The sequence below is a fragment of the Neolamprologus brichardi genome, chromosome 6 (genome assembly GCF_056152115.1).
Source record: "Neolamprologus brichardi isolate AB-2024 chromosome 6, ASM5615211v1, whole genome shotgun sequence".
Lineage (NCBI taxonomy): Eukaryota > Metazoa > Chordata > Actinopteri > Cichliformes > Cichlidae > Neolamprologus > Neolamprologus brichardi.
Genome location: NC_142109.1, coordinates 24580001 through 24605076, shown reverse-complemented (window position 1 = coordinate 24605076; position 25076 = coordinate 24580001). Strand labels below are relative to the sequence as shown.

The 25076-nt window shown below is 36.7% G+C and overlaps 1 protein-coding gene across 1 annotated transcript in view; it reads left to right on the top strand.

Annotated features, from left to right (window-relative positions):
* The window catches only part of LOC102781458 (dolichyl-diphosphooligosaccharide--protein glycosyltransferase subunit TUSC3), an 83940-nt gene that overhangs the window by 40727 nt on the left and 18137 nt on the right, over positions 1-25076 (top strand). The window contains exons 3-7 of the mRNA XM_087841892.1: positions 334-451; positions 1658-1798; positions 5112-5252; positions 5461-5550; positions 22401-22464. Of these exons, the coding sequence (XP_087698018.1) occupies positions 334-451; positions 1658-1798; positions 5112-5252; positions 5461-5550; positions 22401-22464 (554 nt within the window). The remainder of the gene's footprint in view (positions 1-333; positions 452-1657; positions 1799-5111; positions 5253-5460; positions 5551-22400; positions 22465-25076) is intronic.

Here is a 25076-nt window from a genome sequence, read left to right as displayed (position 1 = left end):
AGAGAGCAAGGAGAGAGTGTAAGATGGATGTTAGATGGTGACCTGAGTGTCTGCTTTAAGAGGACTATCGGGCAGTGAAAACGATGGCTAATCACTGGAGTCCTCACTCCCACATCACTCTTAAGCTCTGTCCCAGTTTCATACTACATACTAATTTTAACTAGGCTTTTTAAGTTTTGGAACTTAAGTACGCAAAAGAATGATTGTTTTTGAGCATAGCACTGATGGCAAATGTTTTTGCACATGCTTGTGTTTATTGTGAATGTAATACTGTTGCATTTTACAATTGCAAATTAATATATATCTCTTCTGTCTGTCCTGTTTATTTTGTAGGCAGGCAAATGAGGAGTACCAGGTCCTGGCAAACTCATGGCGGTACTCATCTGCTTTCTCCAACAAGCTATTCTTCACGGTAGTGGACTATGATGAGGGAGCTGATGTTTTCCAGCAGGTAACCATTTTCAACTCGTTCGCTTAAACCCACTGCAGTCTTTAGATTGTCATACTCACTACCTAAAGTTGCACTAAAAATAATGATAATTTGATGTATGTTCATGCATCTGTTGGATTGAGGATAGAACTAGATTGTTTGTTAGTACTTGCTATTCCTCCACTGGTTCCTTCTTTGTTTTTGTTTTACCAGATATTTAAAACTCAGAAAAGAGGCGTCAAAAAATAGCTGTCATTTTTGTTTTTTGGGTTTTTTTTGTTTTGTTATTATAAGATACTTTTAGAACTTTCAATAGATGCATATTGATATAAAGCCTGTTTTTTAGTTCTTTTCTTTCTTTCATCATGATTTAGATAAACAATAATCCAGCAAAAAACATGTTAAGTGCTAAGATTTTTTTTGCTTTTACTTTTGTTTTTGTACTTTTCTGCTTACTATTTCTGTATATTTTTCTTTCTCTTTTATTGTTTTAATGGTTACTTCTTGTCCTCTGTCTTGTATTTTGTTGTTTAGTATTGAGTTTTAGCATGGCGCAGGGTCCTGACCTGATTTTTGGACTTTCCTTAAAGTCCTTGAAGTTACATAGCATAACTGTAAAGACAGTCAAATTTGTTTGATCATTTTGGCAGTTGAAAGGTTTCACATAATAAAACATAACTGGTAACGCTTTTTCCTTGACAGTTCTCATAAATTTTAACAACAGTCTCAAATGTCTTGGGTGCAAAGTCTAGACAGGATTTGGAACTTTAACAAAAAGTTGAAATTTAAATGCAGTATTTACCTGACAGCAGCACTTTAGAATTTGGCTCCTGTGAAATGGTACTGATACAAAAGCAGAGTGAGTGTAGCTTTGCTGCCTGATGCTCTCTGGCAGTAAGGATATCTTCACTGAAAGTTTTGGCTAATATTTTGTTGTTTGTGTCACCTTAGTGATGACTCATTCATGAAACTGTTTGTGCTGGAAATGACAACATATGAATTTCATTTGCTGAACTTCATAACAAAATTTAAAGCTGAGGAAGTGAAAAATGCTACATCATCCCACATAATAGAAGTATGTGGAGGAAATGCCAGCAATGAAAACAAATTCAAGCCTATGCCACCTGTCTGCTAATATGTTATGATTTTAGGATAATATTTTGCCCTTGTGTATTTAATGATTCGTTAACTTAATATCGTCTTCATTGTGTGTTCTCTTTCTCTTAGTTGAACATGAACAGCGCCCCAACCTTTATGCATTTCCCAGCAAAGGGAAAGCCAAAAAGGGCTGATACATTTGATCTGCAAAGGATTGGCTTTGCCTCAGAACAGCTTGCCAAGTGGATTGCGGACCGCACAGATGTTCAGGTACTTTATAATCAAAACGTTTGTTCAGTTTTGTGCAGTTGCAGAAACATTCATGTGTTTGTGAGAAATGATGAAGAAACCTGTGTAGATACACCCGCAATAGTTTTTTGTAGATATGGTTAGAACTGTTGAAACCCCGTGTATTGCAGTTTATTGACCTTTTTGATAAATGGACTGGTTTATCAGTCTGTTTTGAGTTTATACTCAAAACACTTTCTGCTACAAGTCTCATTCACTCATAAATTCATACAACACTTTTCTATGTGACTAAGTGTTTTGTCTTCAGTGGATGCATCCCCGACAACGCTTTCCTTCAAATTGGCCATTACAGTGTAATGCTGAGGTGTTTTTGACCCAGGTTGTTTTTTCTCGCTCTCTCTTTGGTTTCCAATTCAACCTTCAGTTTTCAATTCCAGCAAAAAATATGCTTGTAACCTGCTTGCACAAGTTACTTATAATTTTTCCTTGACAGTTTCCTTGACTAGCAGATGGATATTCTAGAAGCCTACAGTAAAGTGCAAAAGTCTTGAATCTCCTTTCATTTCCTTATATTTTGTTAAGAAAATGGGAAATAGGAGTTTGATTGTAACATATGCAAACATAGATAGAGGTGAACTATGTAAGGCAAAAATTGAGTATGCAATTCTAATGAGCTTGAAAGTCATTATTTTATATGACTATCTCTATTCTTCAACACAACCTGGACTCTTAGGAAAGCTTCTTTGTAATTTCATTTCATTTCATTTCATTTATTTGTTCATTTCAGGCACAACAAAAATACATATATTGAATATAAAGTGCACAAAACAAAAAACAAAAATTACCTGAAAAGGAGTGGGACGAAGAAAACTTATTAAATCCCACCCCTATACTCACTCATCAACAAAAAACAATAAGCTTCCCACAGCTACGCCCATCGTTGCAACCAAACAAACCATCAACAGCCCCGGGCACATGCAAGCATCTCAACGGCAGCTCGCAACAACAAATAGAACCTTCATAACTGAATACAGAATATATATTAATTATAAATTGCGTTACCACAGGTAACAGGCAATAATAATTACATAGTGATAAACACACGTACATATACATACATACATATATATCTACACACACATGTACATACATACGCACACACTTTTTTTTTTTGAATCCATACCAGCAATGGTAAGAGAAGAGAATTTCTTTAAGGACTCTTTATAAATACTTCCTGCCTTCTCCATTTATAAATACTACTTTATAAATACGTCCAGACTTCTTAAAGGACATTCGAAGGTACTTTTTTGTTTGTTGGCTTCTTTTTGTTCCATTATCCGTCATGGTGATGATTTTCTTTAACTGCCAATAAAATAAAATTTGTTGGCAGTATGTTTGGCTCATTGTCATGCTGAAAAATAAGACAGTTGCTATAACATAGCAAAAATATAGTTGATACTTTTCCAGATGCATCTACACGGTGGATCAAACTCTAATGGTTCTTTTCCGTGTTCGTAATTAAATCGATTTTGACAAGGTCACCATCACAACTGAGTGAAATTCAGATTCATGCAAACCATGACAGATTATCCACAGTGTTTTGTCTATAGTGACTGTAGACACTCACTGTTGTACCTCTGGCCTGATGATCTCCTCTACACATGTTGATGACAATGAACCAATACTTTCATATTTGGAGTCATCGCTTCATAAGGCCTATTGTCAATCATTTTTTTCAATTTATTTCTTGTGTAATTTGACATACCTCAGTCTTTTCTCCCTGTTTCCCTTCCTTGCTTAAGAAAGGCTTCTTGTTGGCCACCTTTCGATTCAGGTTATTTCCTGTTTAGCAAACTTCAAAGGTCAGATGCATTTCTTAAGTCCTGTGTCTTTGCTGTTTGCTTTCCATCTTCTTATAAGGGCAGATATGCCAAGCTTTTAGTTAATAGCTTTGGGAATCACCTTGTTGTTGCAAAAATTTTATGCCTGCCATACTTTATCTTTTACATTTTTCTTACATTCAACTACATAAACAGAAACAAATTATGTATTTTTGTGACAACTGCTAGTAACAAAGCTGTTTATGTGTAGACACGAGACTGGTTCATCCCTTGACCTAGCTATATTTTTTTTTTGCTTTAATAATTCATACATCAGTGTCCTTTGACTTTGACATTTCGTGTCATGTGTGTACTGTATTCTGGAAATGAAAGTTGAATGAATACAACAATAAGTTATTCTGGCTTTTTCTTCAACCTTTCATCAAGATTCTAGTGTGGGTGTAGTAGAACCATGTTAAAATAAACAGAAAAAAATGTTTTTACCTCTTTATACATACATAGTCAAGCATTTGCAGCCTGGTACATGGCAAATTTGTAGGGCAAACTTTTAATAGCTGTAGAGTGTCAACACATTCTCATTTGCAATATAATAATTTCAAGCCAGTTCAATTGTATTTATATAACACCAAATCACAACACCAATCACCTCAAATAAAATTGTCGCTAGTTACACATTTATCTTTTAGAACATCTTGATCTGTTGGAATAACAATGTTTGGTATTATAGTCGCACTGAAATATCCTCAAGAAGAAAGACACTGAAAATAGAAGAAAAAAACATATTGCAGAGAATTTCATAGGCTAATTTTATTGGCCTTGACACTGTTGATCACATCCTCAAATATTACTGAGTTTAATGGAACTGAGTGTGTACCCCAGTATAATGTCACAAGTTATTATTGTTATTATTATTATTATTACTATTTTATATAATTAATAATGTAGTTTTAATTCACAAAGTAGTGTGTGATTATGTGGAGGAAGAGTATTCCGTCAGAAACAGATTCATGGTCTTTGTTCTAGATGGAGTAATTGTGCTTGCTGTGTTGTGGCTCTCTTAAATTTCTTTTTATGTCTCTGTCACAGAAATGAACTGCAAGGAGTTTTTAATTTATATGTAAAATTCACATTTTAGTACTGGAAGGAAATTATTTGAAATTATGCAATTATTTGACAGTTTCAAGGACCCTTTTCTGCTCATTAGTTTAGAAAATGATTTGACATTTTAAATCACTAAATATTTGCTTCTCCTTCAATAAAAAACCCACAAAACTTTTTAAATATAAAAAAACACTGAATACATAATGTTACTTTCATCCACTCACTGAGTTTTTAATATCTTTAATGTGTAAGAAATCATAGGAAATTTTTGCTTTACATCAGATATAGAATATAATTTTACATGCAGACTACTACAAAATTAAAGTCATATAGCAACTGAAACATGTTACCATGTTATTCACTTTCATCTCACTTTCTTTCTGGCTTTTCAGATTCGGGTCTTCCGTCCTCCTAATTATTCAGGGACTATTGCTTTGGCGCTCTTAGTATCTCTAGTTGGAGGATTGCTGTATTTGAGGAGGAACAACTTGGAATTCATATACAACAAGACTGGATGGGCCATGGCGGCACTGGTATGATACATATACACCAATATTAGGTTGGAGTGAAATATTTGTTTTTCTATATTTATCTACTTTTACATGTCAGGGACGTTGTGTGAAATGAGATTAGGTGTAGTTTTCTCCCCATTTTATCAAAAATATGATGTCATGTTTTATGTAATGGAAAAGTTACTTATCTATGCTTGACTCTCTCATCTGTTATTTTATCTCTCTCTAGTGTGTGGTGTTTGCAATGACATCTGGTCAGATGTGGAATCACATCAGAGGTCCTCCTTATGCCCACAAAAATCCACAGAATGGACAAGTGGTATGAGTTACATTTCTTTCTTCCCTGCCAGTGCATATAAATGTATATATATGGTTTAATTTTAGTTGTTTTGTTTCTATTTGGCTTTGTACTGTCTTCTGTCCTTCAATCAATCAAACGTAAAAGCTGTATTTTAAGGTATAAGTTTAATCTTTTTTACCAGGTTGTAAGTGAAAATATATTAGATCAGTGATAAAAACATCTGTAAGGCTATTGGCCTCAAGTAAAATAGACTCTGTCATTACCACCTGCTAACGGGTCAGACATGGGACAGTGTGTGTGTGTGTGTGTGTGTGTGTGTGTGTGTGTGTGTGTGTGTGTGTGTGTGTGTGTGTGTGTGTGTGTATGTGTGCGCGTATGTTACTGGACAGCTGGGAAGAGTCATTTTGTGTTAATATCACCCTAGAGGCATCTCAGAGTCATCTTGGGCCAAGCAGAGTGGGAAAGAGAGAGGTGTTCGCCAAAAGACTTTTTCTTTAATTCTTTCTTGCTTGTTTTCTCTCAATGGTAAATGGGCCGTATTTCTATAGCGCTTTACTAGTCCCTAAGGACCTCAAAGCACTTTACATGTTCAGTCATCCACCCATTCACACACACATTCACACACTGGTGATGGCAAGCTACATTGTAGCCACAGCCACGCTGGGGCGCACTGACAGAGGCAAGGCTGCCAGACACTGGCACCACCAGGCCCTCTGACCACCACCAGTAGGCAACGGGTGAAGTGTCTTGCCCAAGGACACAAAGACAGAGACTGTGCGAGCCGGGGCTCGAACCGGCAACCTTTCAATTAAAGACAAACTGCCAACTCTTAAGCCACGATCGCCCCCATTTTTCTGCGCTTTCTTCCTTTCATGTTGTCTTCTTTTCAGTTTTTTTTGTTTAACCCAGCTATCAACCGGAATTAGAGTAATCTATATTTGACAAAGTTTGTGCACATAAACAAGGAATTTGACTCAACCATCCTTTCTTTCGTGTAGTTGCTGTGTTTTAGAGAATTGCCACTTATTATCAATATGTGTGCAAATACTTACTCACACAGTATTTCCAGATATAGCTTTGCAGGTCATCATTTAGGTTTCTCCACTGAAGTGTGAAATTAAAATAAAAATATGGAAGAAAAATGGAAAAAAAAACTATGAACTTGGAGGAGAGTAGGATCAGAACAATGAAAGTGAAATGGCCATATAGAAGAAAGGGAGGAATCTGAGAAATTATGTTTGTGTCTGCAAGCCGAGTGCGTGTGTGTATGAGGTGCTGTAAGGAACATTATTACTGAAACGCTCTCACACACAGTACTGAAATTTTATCTCTCACACACACTACTGAAATGCTCTCACACTGAAACCCCCTCACACACTCCACTGAAAACCAAGGCATTTCAGTTGAACAGGAAGTTGTTTCCTGACAAGGAAACTGAAGGAAAAAGTGGTAGATTTCAAACAAACCACTACACAGATGTCTACTCAGCAACCTGCTAGTAGCCTAAGTGAAGCAGCTGCATTACTTAACAATATATTAGCTTCAGCATAAGTCAAAATTTTGAATAGCAGGAGACGGGCAATATCCTGGTTAATTTTTTTGGCATATTTGCTTTTTCTCTTTTTTAGCGAAGAAGAAAATATCTTAAAATTATTAATAAAACCAGGGACAGAAGGCTTAGTGTTCCTCCATATAGCACAATGGATATGATATTTACTCAAAAGTATGATGATGTTAAGACACCCAATGCTAGATGATCCATATAAAAAAATTATATGATGTAATTCAAATAGTGGCACATCATTAATTTTTAGGGAAATCCTATTTTTTAAGTCACACCAAAAGCATTGTGTGATAGGGCAGAAAAAAAAAAGATGTTCTAGGGTTTCATTTTCATCAGTGCAAAAAGAACACTGATCCACCTCAAAGCCAAATCTCTTTTTTAGAAATTCTGCCACAGGATTAATTTTGTTTATGACTTTAAAGTGTTTCTTTAACTTTTGGTAGAATTTCATACATTTCGAGTTTGCTTTATCGAGTGTATCTGAAATAACTAAATTAAAACCATGCCATGTAACCATTCTGTCATAGCTATGAAATATTTTGTATTTGAAGAAACTACTAATACATTTATTATTGCATTTTTTTCAAACAGCTGACATTGTCTTAGCAATAAATTAGGAAGCACTGATGACAAGTTATTGTATATCATAAAGTTTTTAATCAAATGAAGCAGAGGCAGTGGGATCAGTTTACAAAATTAGTTATATTCTCTTTGAGAACAGTTTAGACAATATTTTTCTGAAAAGTCTGTGTAACTTAGAATGATACCGTTCTCATGCAACAAATCTGTTATGAATATAATCTTCTTGTTAAACCAGTCGCTCTTGAAAATAGATTTTTGATTAAGTTTTATTATCCTATTATTCCATAAGGTTGAATTATGAGGAGAGAAGTTGTGGGTAAATATTGTTTTACTCGTGCAATATCATTGCAAAGTCTGTTTGGGAAAGGTCGATGTCTTGATCGGGATTTTATTTACCTCAAAATCACATTTTAAAATAAAGTCTAATCCTCCTATTTTCTTAAACAAGGGTTGTGGGATGTGGAAACACATAGAGTCACTCTGTGACAGACAAGATTTTAACCATTTAATTCTAAGGGTGCCAACCATAGATTCAAATTCTGGAGCTTTGATGCCACCTTTATTGTATTCCTTAACAAGCTGAGATCTTTCAATGTAATAGGTTTTATTCCTCCACAAAAATTGGAAAATAACTGTGTTAGCCTTATTAATGTTTTTAGAGGAGATATATAGAGCGTGACAAGGATAAATCAATTTGGAGATGCCTTCAGCTTTAGATACAATGTTTCTGCCAAAAATAGTGAGGTCTCTATTTAACCAGTGGCTAAGTGATGTCTTCATCTCCATGATACGGTTAGAAATATTACAATCTCTTCTAATTAGGTTTTTAGATATTATCAGCCCTAAATATTTAACTTTAGATTCAACTCTAACCGAAGCTATTGAGGAGTCAGAGCTTGTATGAATCGGGAGTAGTTCACATTTTTTGGTATTAGGAGATAAACCAGAAGCTTTAGAGAAAATTGAGTTTTCTCTACCACTGATTTATCTTTCGAAAAAATAGATGTATCATCTGCGAATTGACTTCTTTTGAAGTTTTCATTAAAAATTGATACTCCTTGTATGTTGTTAGAATTCTTTTTTCATAGTGTTGAGTTTTTGTATATTGGCAACAGTTGAGGTGCCAATATAAAAAGCTTAGGGGAAATAGGACATCCTTCCGAATTCCGCGTTTCATGTTCAAGGAAGCTAATATATTGTTAAGTAATGCGGCTGCTTCACTTAGGCTACTAGCACAGCGGTCCCCAACCCCCGGGCCCTGGACTAGTACCGCTCTGTGAGTCGTTTGGTACCGGGCCGCAAGAGTTGAGGCTTGGGTTTGAAATTTAGGGTGTTTATCGCTTTTTTTTTTACCGTTATTTTTATATCTTTTATATTGTTAACTCGGTTTCCCTGGGTCTTTTCCCATGTGTTATGATTAAATGTTCTTTTTTTTGGGTACCGGTACACATTTTATTTTATTGTATTTATCCGCGACACCTTAAAGGCCGGTCCGTGAAAATATTGTTGGCCATAAATGGTCCGTGGCGCAAAAAAAGGGTGGGGACCGCTGTACTAGCAGGTTGCTAGTAGTGGTTTGAAATGTACCACTTTTTCCATCAGTTTCCTTGTCAGGAAACAACTTCCTGTTCAGCTGAAATGCCTCGGTTTCAGTGGAGTGTGTGAGTGCATTTCAGTAGTGTGTTTGAGAGATAAAATTTCAGTAGTGTGTGTGAGAGCGTTTCAGTAATAATGTCCCTTACGGCACCTCATATAAGTGTCTCACTTCCACGATATGTGTTTAAAATGGGATGTATGCCTTAATTGGATTTTTCTGCTGAAAACAGGGCTTTCACTCACTTTAGCTTAGTGTCAGGGTGCGTAAACAGTTGAGTGCAGAGACGTATACGATGCTTAGTGTCTACTGGTCTAAACAAATATTCAGGCTGAATCGGAATCAGAAATACTTTATTAATCCCAAAGTGTCAACTTATGACACTATGTTGCCAGACAGAGTTCAAAATACTTCATATTCACTCAGAACGTGTAAAGACACAACAGACTGACTAACTCTAACCTAACAATGATGCCCTCTGAAAGCCAAAAGTCAACTATTTGCAGATAGCCAATAAAAGTGAAAGCAGTGCTTCAATAAAACATCAAAGGTTAGCAGGGATGACAACGGCTGCCAAAAACCATCAACCAAACATGTAAAAATCAGCTGGAAATATGGAAATGTCATCAGCCAATAAAGGTGAAAAAAGGAATTGGTCAAAGTCAAACACATAAGAAAAACACTGACAAAAAAAGTACTTTAAAAAACTCAAACCCACAGGAAGAAAATATTCGCAAGGAATCCCTCATTCTTCTTTAACTTTAAGTTTAAAAAAAAACTATTTAAAAAACATAATTCTATACTTAGCATGCGTTTTTTGACAGAGTTTGCCATATCACAGTATGTGTGTAAGTATTTAATATGTGCATGCTTCTTATAATTCATGAGTACATGGATTTGGGTATAGTCTATGTATGAACCTCTGTGTGCATAGGTTTGTTAAAGCAAAACTATGTTTCTGTCACATTTTGAGGCAGCAGCTTTTTTTTTTTTTTTGGCTCCATAGTGAGACACACTACAATTTCATCTGCTTCACTGTACCATTCGCCAGTTGACAAATCCTTTCAATATAGTGTATCTGGTCTTGCTCGCTCATCATTTTGAAGGAATTACACGGTCTGGTGAATGTGGGAGATTAGAAAAAGAGGTGAGAAAAGGTAACATGAAAAGGGGTGGGAAGAAACAGAAAGGATAAGATGATACTGATCCTTTCTGAACCATCTTCTCATTCACTGCCATTTACCATCAGGGGATGGAGAGAACAAGAGAGGAAGGTTAAGGTGTGGTTCAAAAGTGTAAAGAAAAAAAGACAAGCATCATTTGTAGTCAAATATAGCCAAGCCTAGTCCTGCTGCTATGTCAGATAAGTGGGTCCAAAATTCAAGACCAAGCAAAAATAATAGAGTAAAAGCACACATTGCATGTTGTTGTAAACTATGTGAGTGGAGTTAATGCTGTTAAAGAATAGTGTATGGCTGAATTTTAGGAACACTTTGAAATGTTATTAAGTAAAGGGCACCATTATCACTATAACCTTTTAAGAGCAAAAGTATACTCATTGCACACATTGTCATTGTTATAAAACTTTTTTTATGTATATTTGTAGTCTGGTCAGCATGGTCATTAAAAAAATGGCAGGAACACAAAGAGTCACATGAAGCTTCATGTTAGCCTTATGGTGATGACATTTACATCAGTCAAACTCAAGTGGACCCTCATGAACTCATGGATATATAAAAGTATAACTACAGGGTGACACTGTAAAACAATGGTTAGTAATGTTGCATCAAAGCAAGAATGCTTTGGGTTTCAATCGCCTGCAAGTATGGAGTTTGTATGTTCACCCTGTGCCTGCATAGTCTGCCTAACTGTCACAATCTAAAGGTGTTTTGCTAGTTGGTGACCTTAAACTGGCTGTAAGTATAAATAGTCAGGCAGGTATGTTTGTTTCGAATTAGCTGACCACAGGCAGAGTGGGAGTGAGTAGGCAGGGCATGGAGGAGAAAGAGAAGCAGAAGGAAGACAAAAATAAATAATTATTTGAACTGATAAACAGACTGAATAAGGACTTAGTTGGGACAAAAATAAAGAAAAGGAAAAACTGGCAATGTATGTATGTACATAACTTTCATCCAATTATATAATGCAAAAGTACAAAACTGCTCCCTGTCATGTGTGCAATACCATGCATTAGCACAGATGAATTAGGTTTTTAAAAAATAAATTATTTTTACACACAAACAATACCATCAACTTCAACTGAAGAAGCTATTTTGGGCATGAATAAAAGTGTTTCAAAACCAAGAGATAGCAAATGAGTGGACTAGAGGGATGTGGAAATGACAGGGAAAAAGAAAGAAGAGCTGAAGGGTACATTAGAGAGCTACATCAGATGAGGGTGTAACCCATTTGTTGTCAAACAGACTGAAAAATTACAGAGAGCACCAACAGTGCCTGAGAAATAGAGTGCCTTTTACACAGAACAAGACAGAGAAATACAGCCAGAATTAAAAGACAGGCAGGGGCAAGAGGGGGGTTGTGGTGCTTTGGTAGTCTGTATGCATGCAATACATCCACTCTTCCCTTCCTTCCTTTTGCGTTGCATGAGTGGATTTTTTTTTTTTTAAACAACAACCTCACTGTTATATACATACTTATCTCCATGATAATGTCCCTTACGGCACCTCATACACTTAGGTTTGTGAACACAATAACTCAGGAAAGAGCCAACATAGGATTTTCACATTCATACCATAGGTGAATATAGCAAAAATCATGGACTTGAATATCAGTGACGTCAAGGTCAACATCAAAGTTAGAGGTCAAGTTTTCTGAAAATCTTGTAAACACGATATTTTGAGAAAAAGGTCACCTTCAAACTTAAACCCTAGGTGTATCTACAAGGAGGTTGAGGGGTAGCACTTGCAACTGTCGGTATTTTATAGACTATGCAACAGAGCAAGTGGGTGAGCAGTGTAACAGCTTTTAGGCTGACACTCTGTTAGGCCCCTCAATTAAGACAGGTTTCCTATTGGTCAGTGGCTCCTATTGGTCAAATATTCACTAGCAATGGATATACAATACCCATTGCTAGTGAATATTTGGTTCCATTTGGTTCCACATGCGTGCACACACACACACACACACTAATGGGGAATGCACAATATAACCTGCATTTTTGTCTGCTTTTTTTGTTATGTTTATTGCAGGGGCGGGCAATTCCAGGCCTCGTGGGCCCTTGTCCTGCAGGTTTTAGATCTCACCTTGGGTCAACACACCTGAATCACATGATTAGTTCGTTACCAGGCCTCTGGAGAACTTCAGGACATGTTGAGGAGCTAATTTAGCCATTTAAATCAGCTTGTGTTGGTTCAAGGACACATCTAAAACCTGCAGGGACACCGGCCCTCGAGGCCTAGAGTTGCTCACCCCTGGTTTATTGGAACGGTCAAAAGTTCAAACAACTTTGCACAAGATGAACTCAACAAAGAGGTGGCTAGTTTTGTATTATTTATTTTTTCCTTCCCCCCCCCCCCCCCCCCCCCCCTTTTCAGATGTATTAAACAATGCAGGTCTTTTTTTTTGTTGTTAACTGAAATGTTCAAATTAAAAGGCTCCAAGTAGACCAACTGGTTTGTTGAAATTGTCACAAAGCGTCACAAAGACACTGGTCATGAAAAGCAGAGTTTTGCATTGTTACCGCCTGCCAGCATCTTAGATTGCATCTTTCTGATACATGACACATTGTTCCAGTCAATAATAAGCCCCCAAAATAAAAGAAATAAACTCTGAAGTATATGTAGAAGTACAACACAAAATTTACATCAGTGTTGCAGTGGTTTCCCTTCAGGAGGGCTGCATCATTTCTCCTTGGCCTATTAATGCTTCTGTCCCAGGATGATTAGAGGCTTGCTTTGTAGGGCTCATGGTGAGTCAAATTAAAGTGGTCACCAAGGCAAATTAAAAAGTAATTTATAAGGAAGTGTACCTTGAAAATATGCAGTTCACAAAAAAACACACGTTAACAAAATTTAGTGTCTCCATTCCTACACACTTTTACTTCCTGCCTTACTGAGATTTACAGAGCTAACAATAGCTATTATTGTGGGAAGATCCGCTACTTACATTTTCTATCAGTAGGCTATAAACTAACTCTTAGTCATAAAGACAGACATTTGGCTATGAGAAACTTTTATTTAAAAGAAAACAAAAATTAAACAAAAAACAACTTGATTGAGCTTGATTCAGAAGTCCCATAAGAGGCTATGGCTCATATCATAGTGGTCATCATATAAAATAATTATATAAAATAATTAAAATTATTTTACTTTGTATATCTTAGTTCACTTTGCATCCGTTATGTCATTCTTCAGATTGATTGTCTACTCCAGGGGTATGCAACCTTTTTGATGATGAGTGCCATCTAGAGTTCCTCAGAAGTCAATGTGCCATATAACTGCATTAGCAATAAATTTAATAACGCTCTATATTAACAGTTACTGCGCTGAGCGGAGAGCTCCTGAAGCATTTCAAGTGTCGGAATGTGGAAATTTCAACATTGCTTGAAAAAACTGACAGCTAGCAATGTCCGTCTCACCAGTAGGCTAAGTGATTTTTAGCCAATTACAAGTTGAATCTGGTAGTTGAGGTTGTTAGCTAAGATACCATCATTAAGAAGCGGCACAACTAATGTGTCTATGCGAGCTAATTTGCGATGTGCACCGCTGGCCCGGCCATTTATTTTTTAATCTCAGATTAATTCACTGCGTGTCGCGCACTGCTGTTGTTTAGCGCGACATCCGCTGATTTCCTCTTTCTGGCGCAAAGTGGGCGATAAACAAAGGAGAAACGGGACTTGCGTCAGAAATACCGATCAGCTGATCATTGATCAGTTTCAAGATTGAATGAGAGAAGAAGAGGCAGCTGACACCGTAAAAACGCAGATCTAGCTTTGTGTCTTTTCCATTCTAGCTGAAGTCCGGGACAAACTGTGTTACTTTTCAGCTCAATACGAAATGCGTGATATTTTCTCTGAATACGGGACAATTCCGTTTTTTACGGCACGGTTGGCAACTACTAACAAACCTTATGAATAAAATAAAGTTCACTATCAGTAACATCATAGCACCCACTCAGATGTATAGAAACTCCATCATGTTAGCTAGTACGCAGTACGAGTTATTGTAACTGACTGTAAAAAGTTAACACAACGAAAATAAACTCCACCTAAACTTGGTTTATATCTGACCAGATAGCCTGCAGGTCATAACTTCTTACCTGAAGTTCAGTTCACCTGACACTCGGACCGGTGGCCACCTCGGGTCTCTCCTCCTCCTGCCTCACCTTTCCCTCATCCACCTGGCCTCTTGTGGCAGCTCCGCCATAGCCACCACCAAACAGCTGAGTTATTTTCACACATCTGCCAGCATCTGGCCAATCCACCATCTTTCATTGTTTATACCGTTACAAAAAAAAATAAAAAAATCATCGGTGGTCAGTCCAGCTATGGTCGTGCCATCAGTTAACCCTTCGCGTGCCAACTGTGGCACACGTGCCCAGGGTTGCCGAACCCTGGTCTACTCTGTTACTAATCCAAGGCAAGTCATGTGATAGGAGTCCCTCACCTTGGCTGTCTTTCTTTATATATCCCTGAAAACAAAATAATTAATAAAATTCTGCATATGTAGGAAGTTAAAAGTCACGTCATTTCACTGATTGACATGTTTTCAAAAAAGAAAACGGGTTTGAATGGCTTTAATTGACTCTTGGGTAATTAAACTGAACTCTCCACGGAGTGCGTAAACACTGAACTGCATAAACACTGAGTAGATAATGAGATTTTAAAGCATTACCTGAATCCCTTAAATAGACTATCATATTTGTTCAAATGAAGGGTTCAATGAACCTAACCAGTCTCACAGCGGCTGTGAATAAATCACATCTAAATGCTTTCAGTTCTTGTTGTTAAGATATTAAGTTCTTATGTGCTGCAAGGCATTCCTCTTTGAATGATGTGTGTGTGTGTGTGTGTGTGTGTGTGTGTGTGTGTATGTGTATATATATATATATATATATATATATATATATATATATATTATATTATATTATATTATATTATATTAGGGGTGCAACAATACTCGTATTGATATTGAACCGTTCGATACAGTGCTTTTGGTTCGGTACGCATCGAACAATACAAATTTTTTAATTTTTTTTATCAACTTTTCTTCTGACAATGCTGTCTATGTTGAGCGCTCAGTGGATCTGCGCTTGACTACTCCGCCTAGGCTGCACTGTCGAGTGCAGATCCACTGAGCGCAGCGCAAGCTAGCAAGACAGAAGCTAAGCTCGTTGCAACATGGCAACTGCCTCAACTCTACCCGAAATTGAACCTCCCCCACCCTCATTCAGATCTGGCGTTTGAAACTGTCTTGGTCTTCATGTGAAGCATGACACTGATGGTAAGCGCGTCGTGGACAAAAATAAAACAGTATGTTGCATGTGCCACACAATGCTCAATTGGTGGGAACTAGTGTGTTAGCGCAGTTTGCTCGTTAACGTGTTGACGCTGTCCAGCCCGACGCACGGGGCGATCGGCGGTAACTCGTTAACGGAGATTTGCCGCGTTATGGCGTTAATGTAATTTTAATGAGATTAATGCTGACAGCACTAGTGGGAACACAACGAATATGACTGCACATTTACACCGACATCATCCTAGTGCAAAGACAAGTGGAAGCAGACAAAAACAACAAGCACGCATGCTACAAACTTTACCGAGTCATTTAGACAGCCGTTAGCACACGATTCTCCTTACGGGGACCTGATCTGTTTAATATGCCGCTGAGAGTATACCCCAGAAGAAGCGTATAGTATAGCTTTTATTTTGGAAAGAGCCCTTTCTCTGTAATAAACTCTCTTTTCCAAAGATGAGTGATTTCTCGATCAGATAGATTTTTTTTATTATTATTATTTTGTTGTTTCAGCAACATTAAATTTAAAAACTGTAGTTTTGAATTAAAACATATATATTTATAATTTTAATAAATGAAAAATTTAAAAAGGCATGAACATTTTTTTGTATCGAAAAAATATCAAACCGTGACACCAAAGTATTGAACCGAACCATGAATTTTGTGTATCGTTGCACCCCTAATAAATAAATATATATATATATATATATATATATATATATATATATATATATATATATATATATATATATATATATATATATATATATATATATATATATATATTAGGGGTGCAACGATACACAAAATTCACGGTTCGGTTCATGCTTTTTTTAATTTGTCATTTATTAAAATTATAAATATATATTTTAACTCAAATGTACAGTTTTTAAATTTAATGTTGCTGAAACAACAAAGGGATAAAATAATAAATCTGTCTGATCGAGAAATCACTCATCTTTGGAAAAGACAGTTTATTACAGAGAAATGGCTCTTTCCAAAATAAAAGCTATACTATACGCTTCTTCTGGGCTATATTCTCAGCAGCATATTAAACATATAAGGTCCCCATAAGGAGAATCATGTGCTAACGGCTGTCTAAATGACTCGGGTAAAGTTTGTAGCATGCATGCTTGTTGTTTTTTGTCTGTTTCCACTTGTCTTTGCACTAGGATGATGTCGGTGTAAATGTGCAGTCATATTTGTTGTGTTCCCACTAGTGCTGTCAGCGTTAATCTCGTTAAAATTACATTAATGCCACAACACGGCAAATCTCCGTTAACGAGCTACCGCGGATTGCCCCATGGGCGGGGCTGGACGGCGTCAACACGTTAACGAGCAAACTGCACTAACGCTGTAGTTCCCACCAATGTGGGTGGGAACTACAGCATTGCGTGGCACATCCAACATACTGTTTTACTTTTGTCCATGACACGCTTACCTTCAGGGTCATACTTCACATGAAGACCAAAATAGTTCCAAAGGCCAGATCTGAATGAGGGGGAGGCAGGTACAATTTGCCATGTTGCAACTAGATTAGCTTCTGTCTTGCTAGCTTGTGCTGCGCTCAGTGGATCTGCGCTCAACAGTGCAGCCTAGTCGGAGTCAAACGCAGATCCACTGAGCTCTCAACACAGACAGCATCGTCAGAAGAAAAGTTGATAAAATAAATTTAAAATTTTGTATTGTTCGATACATATGCGTGCCGAACCGAAAGCACTGTATGGAACGGTTCAATATCGATTGAAGTATCGTTGCACCGCTAGTGTATATATATATGTGTATATATAGATATGTATGTGTGTGTGTGTGTGTGTGTGTGTATATATGTATGTGTGTATACCTGATTTTAGTTTGTGTCTGTGCCATTACCTGAAAATAAATACATTCATTAAAAGATAAATGAATAAATAAACTGAAGCCCAAAGCTGGGTCTCTGACAATAGCCGGGCATGGTCAAGACAAATAAATAATGCCGTTCCTATACCATATGCGTGCAACTGTTTCCTTAACTTGAGGGCGTTCTGTTTCCTAAAGTAATAGAGGTGTTCATTTGAAATGGTTACAAAGTGTGAAGTTGGAGGCATGTTTTAGTTATGTAATTTATTTTTTGTGTGTTTTATTTTGCAAAACTTTAGCACAATTAGTGTGTGGCATTACTGCTTTTGATTATTCCTGTGCATGTGGTTAAGAAAGATTTTCCCAACTCAAAAAACCCCCCAGAAAATTTACAGCAGTTCTGGAGTTTGTGCATGTAAATGAGGGCCAAACGTTGTGTATGTACTGTATGCACTACGCCATTCTCAAACTCATGTAGAATTTGAGGATTCACCAGATCTGTTATTTGGAAATGAAAGCCTGTCTGTAATTGAAGGCTGATTCATATATAACCTATTATTTTAGAAGCTGGGCTAAACAAATGTATATTAAATGTGAATCAATATTTTATACTTACATGAGTGCAAATACATAATTTATGTCATAATGTTACAGATGTTTTTTCTTGTATAATGAGGATTTTAATATCAGTGTTTTCAAATGGGTCCATGAACATAGTCAGCATATACTGCTGTGCACATCTTCATTCTTGTTGAAGAAGAATGTTATCACATGTATACCCAAGCTATAGATCGATTGAATATGTTATTTTTTATGTAACTTGTTTATACAGAGTGGGGCTGCATGTCCAACTTTTATTTACCACTCTATCTAACTTAAATCATTTGTTAATACAAGACAAACAATGTTTTAACCTAATTTGCAGACATGGCAGTCTTAAAAAAAAGAACCAAAATAACCCTCCAAAAAGCAAAAAAACTAATCCATCAGATTAATTGGAGCAGTAGTAGACTGCAGTTGTACCAGACGCTCCCCAGCATGAACCTGCCTAAATTTATGCAGGCAAGACATTGTGAGCCTATTTAAAAAGGAGAAAATATATGTGTCAGCATGCTGTGCACCAGAATGGCACCAGCGATCATATAATAGTTTTTTTTTCTTGTGTATTAAAAAAATGAAACAAAAGTAAAAACAAGAAATATTTAAAACAAAAAATGTTAACAAGGGTTTCTGTATATTAGGCGTACTTCACAGATTATGGAGTATGTCAGGGTGAGGGTTTCTATGTATTGCACTGAGCAGCAACAGATAGACTTGAAGCAGAACTGAGCAAATGACTAATATTATGTTTTGACCTTTTTGTGGGATTTTGAGTGAAATATAACCATATAATATTGCAAACCTTACAATATAAGATGAATTTAGTTAATGGCACCAAGTACATTGATCTATTATATAGATTATATAGATCAGAGAATGGGATTTAGTTTTTGGGGGGGTTGCTTTTGTTTGTTTTCTGTTTTTTAAGTAAGAGAAAAAGTTACAAGATGTGACTTCTGCATTAGCTCATTTAAATGTCTTTGTTATCTCAGCAACATGAAGACTAAAGGTTGCTGCTTTTATACCCCAAATCACTTTGAGGTAAATCCTTCTGATTAACGCACACTCACACAAAAGCCACACAAAATGTCTCAAAAGGCTGTTCTCTCTAAACAGTTTAATATACCAACATTTACTTACGTGTTTTGTGGACACCTGTTTAGCTACGTACACTGAAACATGCCCACTCTGTTCTGCTCCGCACATTAATGAATTAAACAGCTACATTTTAATACATCAGATTAATTGGAAGTGCCCAACCATGGATTGAAGAATGTTTTATCCGCCAAGCATTGACTTGTTTTGTGCTTAAGGGTAACATGTAGCAAGTGGAACAATGGTATGGATGTGGTTTTTTTGTTGTTTGGAGGTTGTTTTTTTAGTTCCGGTAATGAAAGAAAAATCCCCATTGGATACTGACACACCTATTAGTTTCAGTGTGTGGTTTCCCAAACTTTCTAGGACTTGTTTAATTTGTTTTGTCATTGTGGCAGGTTTTTTTTAACCCCTTCATACTGTTGTGTGTACTTAACGAGCTTAACTAATAGTCTCCTGAAAATGTGAGTGGGCTTCTTAGTCGGTATTAAAATGAAGAGCTCTACAGTTAACTGAAAAATACACCAGAAGTTCATTCAAAAAGCTTATGTAGGTGTAAGGACAAAAGGCAGCTAGAGATTGTTTGTTTTGCATATCCTGGTCTGAACTATATCTTACAGTGGTTATCAGTTGAAACTCATGTGATGGGTCAATTATCAACTTAGCAAGCAAAAGCTTTAACCTTTTAAAGGGGGCAAATCATGGGTTTAAAGTACCCCGTCATCTGAAATGGGTTTATACTAGTGTGTCAATATATCTGGCACAGTGCCCATCTAATAGGTAAATTCGGTTCATGATATTAAGAGCTTACAGTATTCAAAGGAGCTTGCAAAGAAAAGCGTCTGGACTTCTTTAAGTTACTTGAAGACGTTTCACCTCTCATCCGAGAAGCTTCTTCAGTTCTAAGGTCAAATGGTGGAGAGGTCAAATGGTGACCTTAGAACTGAAGAAGCTTCTCGGATGAGAGGTGAAACGCCTTCAAGTAACTTAAAGAAGTCCAGACGCTTTTCTTTGCAAGCTCCTTTGACTACAATGACCTGGATGACTGAGAACCTTCACAGACAGTTTACAGTATGTTCACAAATGGTGTATTCTATAGTTGTCATTTTATTTTTCATTTTGTATATGAGTATTAGGTTAGTATCATCACCAGCAAATGCAAATTGCTTTTTCTATTGACACAAAACAGGGAAGTTAGGAAATGGTGAAGGTGCAAGCCACTATCTGCCGTTCTGTTGTCTATGTGGAGATGTCTGAGGAGGGGCAAAAAGCTCAAAGAAGTACAGACAGCAGCTGCGGTGGAGACTTTTTGTTGTTTTTAACACTCAGCTTCACTTCAGCTCTTTGTATGTTACAACTTCTCTCTTCTCTGCCACTGATGGATGGACTAATAAGAGCACTAGGAAGAGGAGACTACAGACCAGATGCACCAAATATTTTTGCCACTGCCCCAGAGCCGTTCACTGCAAGTAGACAGGCAGTCCGAAGTTGCCCAATGTGCCACCACTGCTGAACCAAAATTCCCCTTCCAGTTTCAAATGTACTGATTAGGAATGTAAGGAAAATTTCCAAACAGTTTCCCATTGTTCTAGTACATGGGCTTTGTTTTTCTAGTCAGCAAGAAAAGAATGCCAAAAATAATTTTAAAAATCCTAGCTAATGGAGAATAACAGGTTTATACCGAAAACAAAAGGATCTGTTTCAGCACTGAGGCCTCATTGTTTTTATCTGCTTTCAAGTGCAAAAATTCTTCACTTCTCTCCACTGAAGCAAGAAAAAGCTGTCCACCCTCTACTCCACCTCTTTTGTCATCTTCTATTCATCTTTCCATACTTATTCTTGTCTGATAGAAAAGGAATGAACACTACACCAGTCAAGTGGAAAAACAGACCCTTGATCTGCCTAGACACTGATAATCTGCAGGGATTCAACAATGTTAAACACTCTGAAAGACTTTCTCCCTTCTTCTGTTTGTTTCCTTTACTCACACCCTCATTTTGTCTGCTTCTTTTTCTCTAACAGACAAATGTTAGTCAAAGTAGACCTCTGACATCTTAGCACAGGAGCTGGAATCCCAGCATTTTGCTTCGAATCTCAATAAAGTATGAGCTTCCGCGGGGACATTAGTCCAAGCATATCATCAGGTTTAGATGGCTATAAGTTATAGCGGAAAAAAGAACAATTTGTTAGACGTCAATGATTCTGATCATAAAGTGTCTGAAATGCATAGAAATCAGGATAATTATAATTTGTCTTTCTGGAACGGTTAGATTTGATGACCCTGTACTATTTCCATTTTGGTTTTTTTATTGTTTTGTATTTGATTCATTCTGAAAGATTTTAAAGTACAATTAATTCAACATTTAGAGAAGATTGTACTGAAGTGGGAAGTTTAGCTTTGGCAGACTGCATAAAACATTGTACCAATTCCCATTCAGAGCAATCATATGTGTATGTGTGTGTGATTGGTAATGTAGGTTTAGGTTGACCTCTCTGCCCACTGCATGAAAAATGTACCCTTTCTATACACCTACACACCACATGGATAATTCTTCAGGCTTGAGTCATATGAACAAACACATTAATGAACTCGTATTCTGATCTAGAAACATACTCAAGCAACACACATTTATACAATTAAATACAATTACTTCTCCACTCAGATCCCCACTTTCTATTCATTTATTAAAACACTAGTGACGGGTCTCTTAAAATCCTGTTCGTCCTGTCTATGCTCCATTTTATGCCACCCTCAGAACGTCACATTGGGAAAGATTTTACTCAATTATTTTTAAGGTTTATTTGCTTGTTTGTCTAGTGCATTTATAATACACTGCCAGCTGGTAGAAACGCTCCATGGACACTGCAGAAAGAGTATACAACTGCTGTCTGGGAACACAACTGAAGTTAGTTTTAAACAGGCTTTATCTGATGATTCAGTTTAGCCCTTTAAAGAACTGGTAGCATTACTGTGTGGTAATACAAAATAATTCCAGAACCACAATCCCACCGTGGCTTTTGTTTATTATAGAAGTTTTATTGAGTTTGTTAGTGACTGAATTACTAGCTGAAAAGAAAATTCTTAACTGACATTGTTTTCTTCTCTTTCTCTTCCCCCCAGAGTTATATTCATGGCAGCAGTCAGGCACAGTTTGTGGCAGAGTCTCACATCATCCTTCTTCTGAGTATCCTTTAATTAAATTGTTCTTGTTTGTGTGTCACATGTTGCAAAATGCTAATCATCTAGAGTAATATATCTCCATGAAATGTCCAGCAGCTCATCTTGGCAGCAGATTCCTTTAAATCACCATTTCCTCACCCACAGCACCTTTGAGAACTTTTTATGTTTGAAAGAGTGTTCCCTTTTGTTGTTATTTGTCATGAGTCAAAAATCTCTGTTAAGGCCTTTCTGTTGGACTGAAGAAATTCACAATACAAAGACAATGGGTTGTCCTCTTTTCAACTTTTCTCCTTGCCTGATTTGTTCCAAATTCCAACAGCTCATGATTGAGTGTGTCTTTGCATGTATTTTCTTGTGGTCTTGTTTGGCAGGATAGATTTTTCTGTTTGTATTTGTTTACTTCTGTCTGCTTGTATACCCATGTGTACTTGCAGTGGGGCTTCTGTATGTGTGTGGGTAATGATACCATTCATTCCTAGCTGTTCTGTTCATCCCCATAGGAAATAACAGGTCCAAGGTCACACCTGCTGCAAAGCTATATTGATTTGTCCATGGTCACACAGGGTTTTTTGTAAATTTTCTGCCCATCTGATTACACCTAAATGAAACATACGCACCTGCTGAAATGGTAACACAGCTACCTTTGTTGTTAATGCAGGTGGAGTGAGCACATTTTATGAGCATCATAGAAGAATGTAATCTTGCTTAATCCTTAATTTATGCATGCAGAAACCGTTACCACATTAAGCTACAAAACCATACTCATTTAAATGTTTCCTTGCTGGTATTATTTATTTGTAGACTGTCTAGCATCTTGGTGGTTATTAGTTATACTAAAGTTGCAACTAATATTGGTGCGAATGAAGTGTTAAACAAGTGTTAAATTTGATTGTTATGTTTCCAGGGCTTTATATTGTTTATCAAACATGGTGCGACTGTTCAAAATGACATTTTATATTCTTTAAACAAAGCAAAGAATTTAAAAGTAAAAATATCCAACAAACAAAGACCTGTTTTAGTTGTGTTTCTAAAGCAGCTCTCTTACAGGTAGCTACTGCATAGTTAATATGCTTTTATTTCATAATCTAAGGTTCACATATTCATAATGTTTGTTACTATAGACTGATGAGGGTGTAGGATGCCTGCAGGCCAAGGGACTGTTTTGTTTGTTTGTTTGTTTTTGTTTATTGGTTTGTTTTTTTTATAGTTTCAGCCCTGCTACAGTCTTTTTCAAGTTCAGTTTCTTCTTGTAAGAGAAAAAGCAGTGGTTGCTTTGACATGATGGAAACTTTATATCAATGCAGATTGGTCTATAGTTATAATAATTTTTGTGACACTCTGTATAGCCACCCAAACAGCCACCTTGCTGTACATTGAGATCTTGTCTTTGTGTCGCACCAGCATGCCATATCTTTTACCCCAACATCAAGAGAATACCTTAGTTTTTTCCCTGTATGTTCCCATGTGGCAGTCTTTGTTTGTGCACCCCATCAGGCTTTGCCTAGTTGTGTGCATTTGTATGCAGAGCATGCTGGAGAGAAGAATCTGTAATTAGGCCCCAAGCCATGTGAGGCTGTGCTTGAAGTGATTTAAAAACAGCTCAGGTGTTGAATGAAAAAATGTTTGCTTCTGTAATATATAAGTGTTTACAATATTGTATGAGTATTGTATGAATTGTTCACAATTATTAAAGTTTAATCCTAACTGCAAATTACTTTTTGCAGTTAGGATTAAAGTGATATGTCTTTCTGCAGCTGTTTGATGTTACTAATTTCACTTAATGCATGTTCTACAAGAGCACAGACAAAGACTTGTTTTTCAAAAATACTAGCTATGTTATTATATTTTCTTTTATTTGATAAACAAATTTTAATTCTTGTTCATTTGAAATGAATATTTGAGCATTTGCTTGTCTGTATACGTGTGTGTGTGTGTGTGTGTGTGTGTGTGTGTGTGTGTGTGTGTGTGTATATCGATATGAGTATTGTTGCACCCCTAATATAGACATATTAGGGGTGCAACAATACTCATATCGGTATTGAACCGTTCGATACAGTGCTGTCGGTTCAGTACGCATATGTATCGAACAATACAAAATTTGTAATTTATTTTATCAACTTTTCTTCTGACGATTCTGTCTGTGTTGAGAGCTCAGTGGATCTGCGTTCGACTCAGACTCCGCCAAGGCTGCACTGTCGAGCGCAGATCCACTGAGCGCAGCACAAGCTAGCGAGACATAAGTTAAGCTCGTTGCAACATGGCAACTGCCTCAACGCTAGCCGAAACCGAACCTCCCCACCCTCATTCAGATCTGGCGTTTGGAACTATTTTGGTTTTTATGTGAAGTATGACCCTGATGGTATACATATACGTATGTATTAGGGGTGCAACGATACACAAAATTTACGGTTCGGTTCGGTTCGATACTTTGGTGTCACGGTTCGATATTTTTTCGATACAAAAAAAAGATGTTCATGACTTTTTAATTTGTCATTTATTAAAATTATAAATTTAATATAATAATAAATTATTATATTATAATTATAATAATAATAATTTTAACTCAAAAGTACAGTTTTTAAATTTAATGTTGCTGAAACAACAAAGTAATAAAAA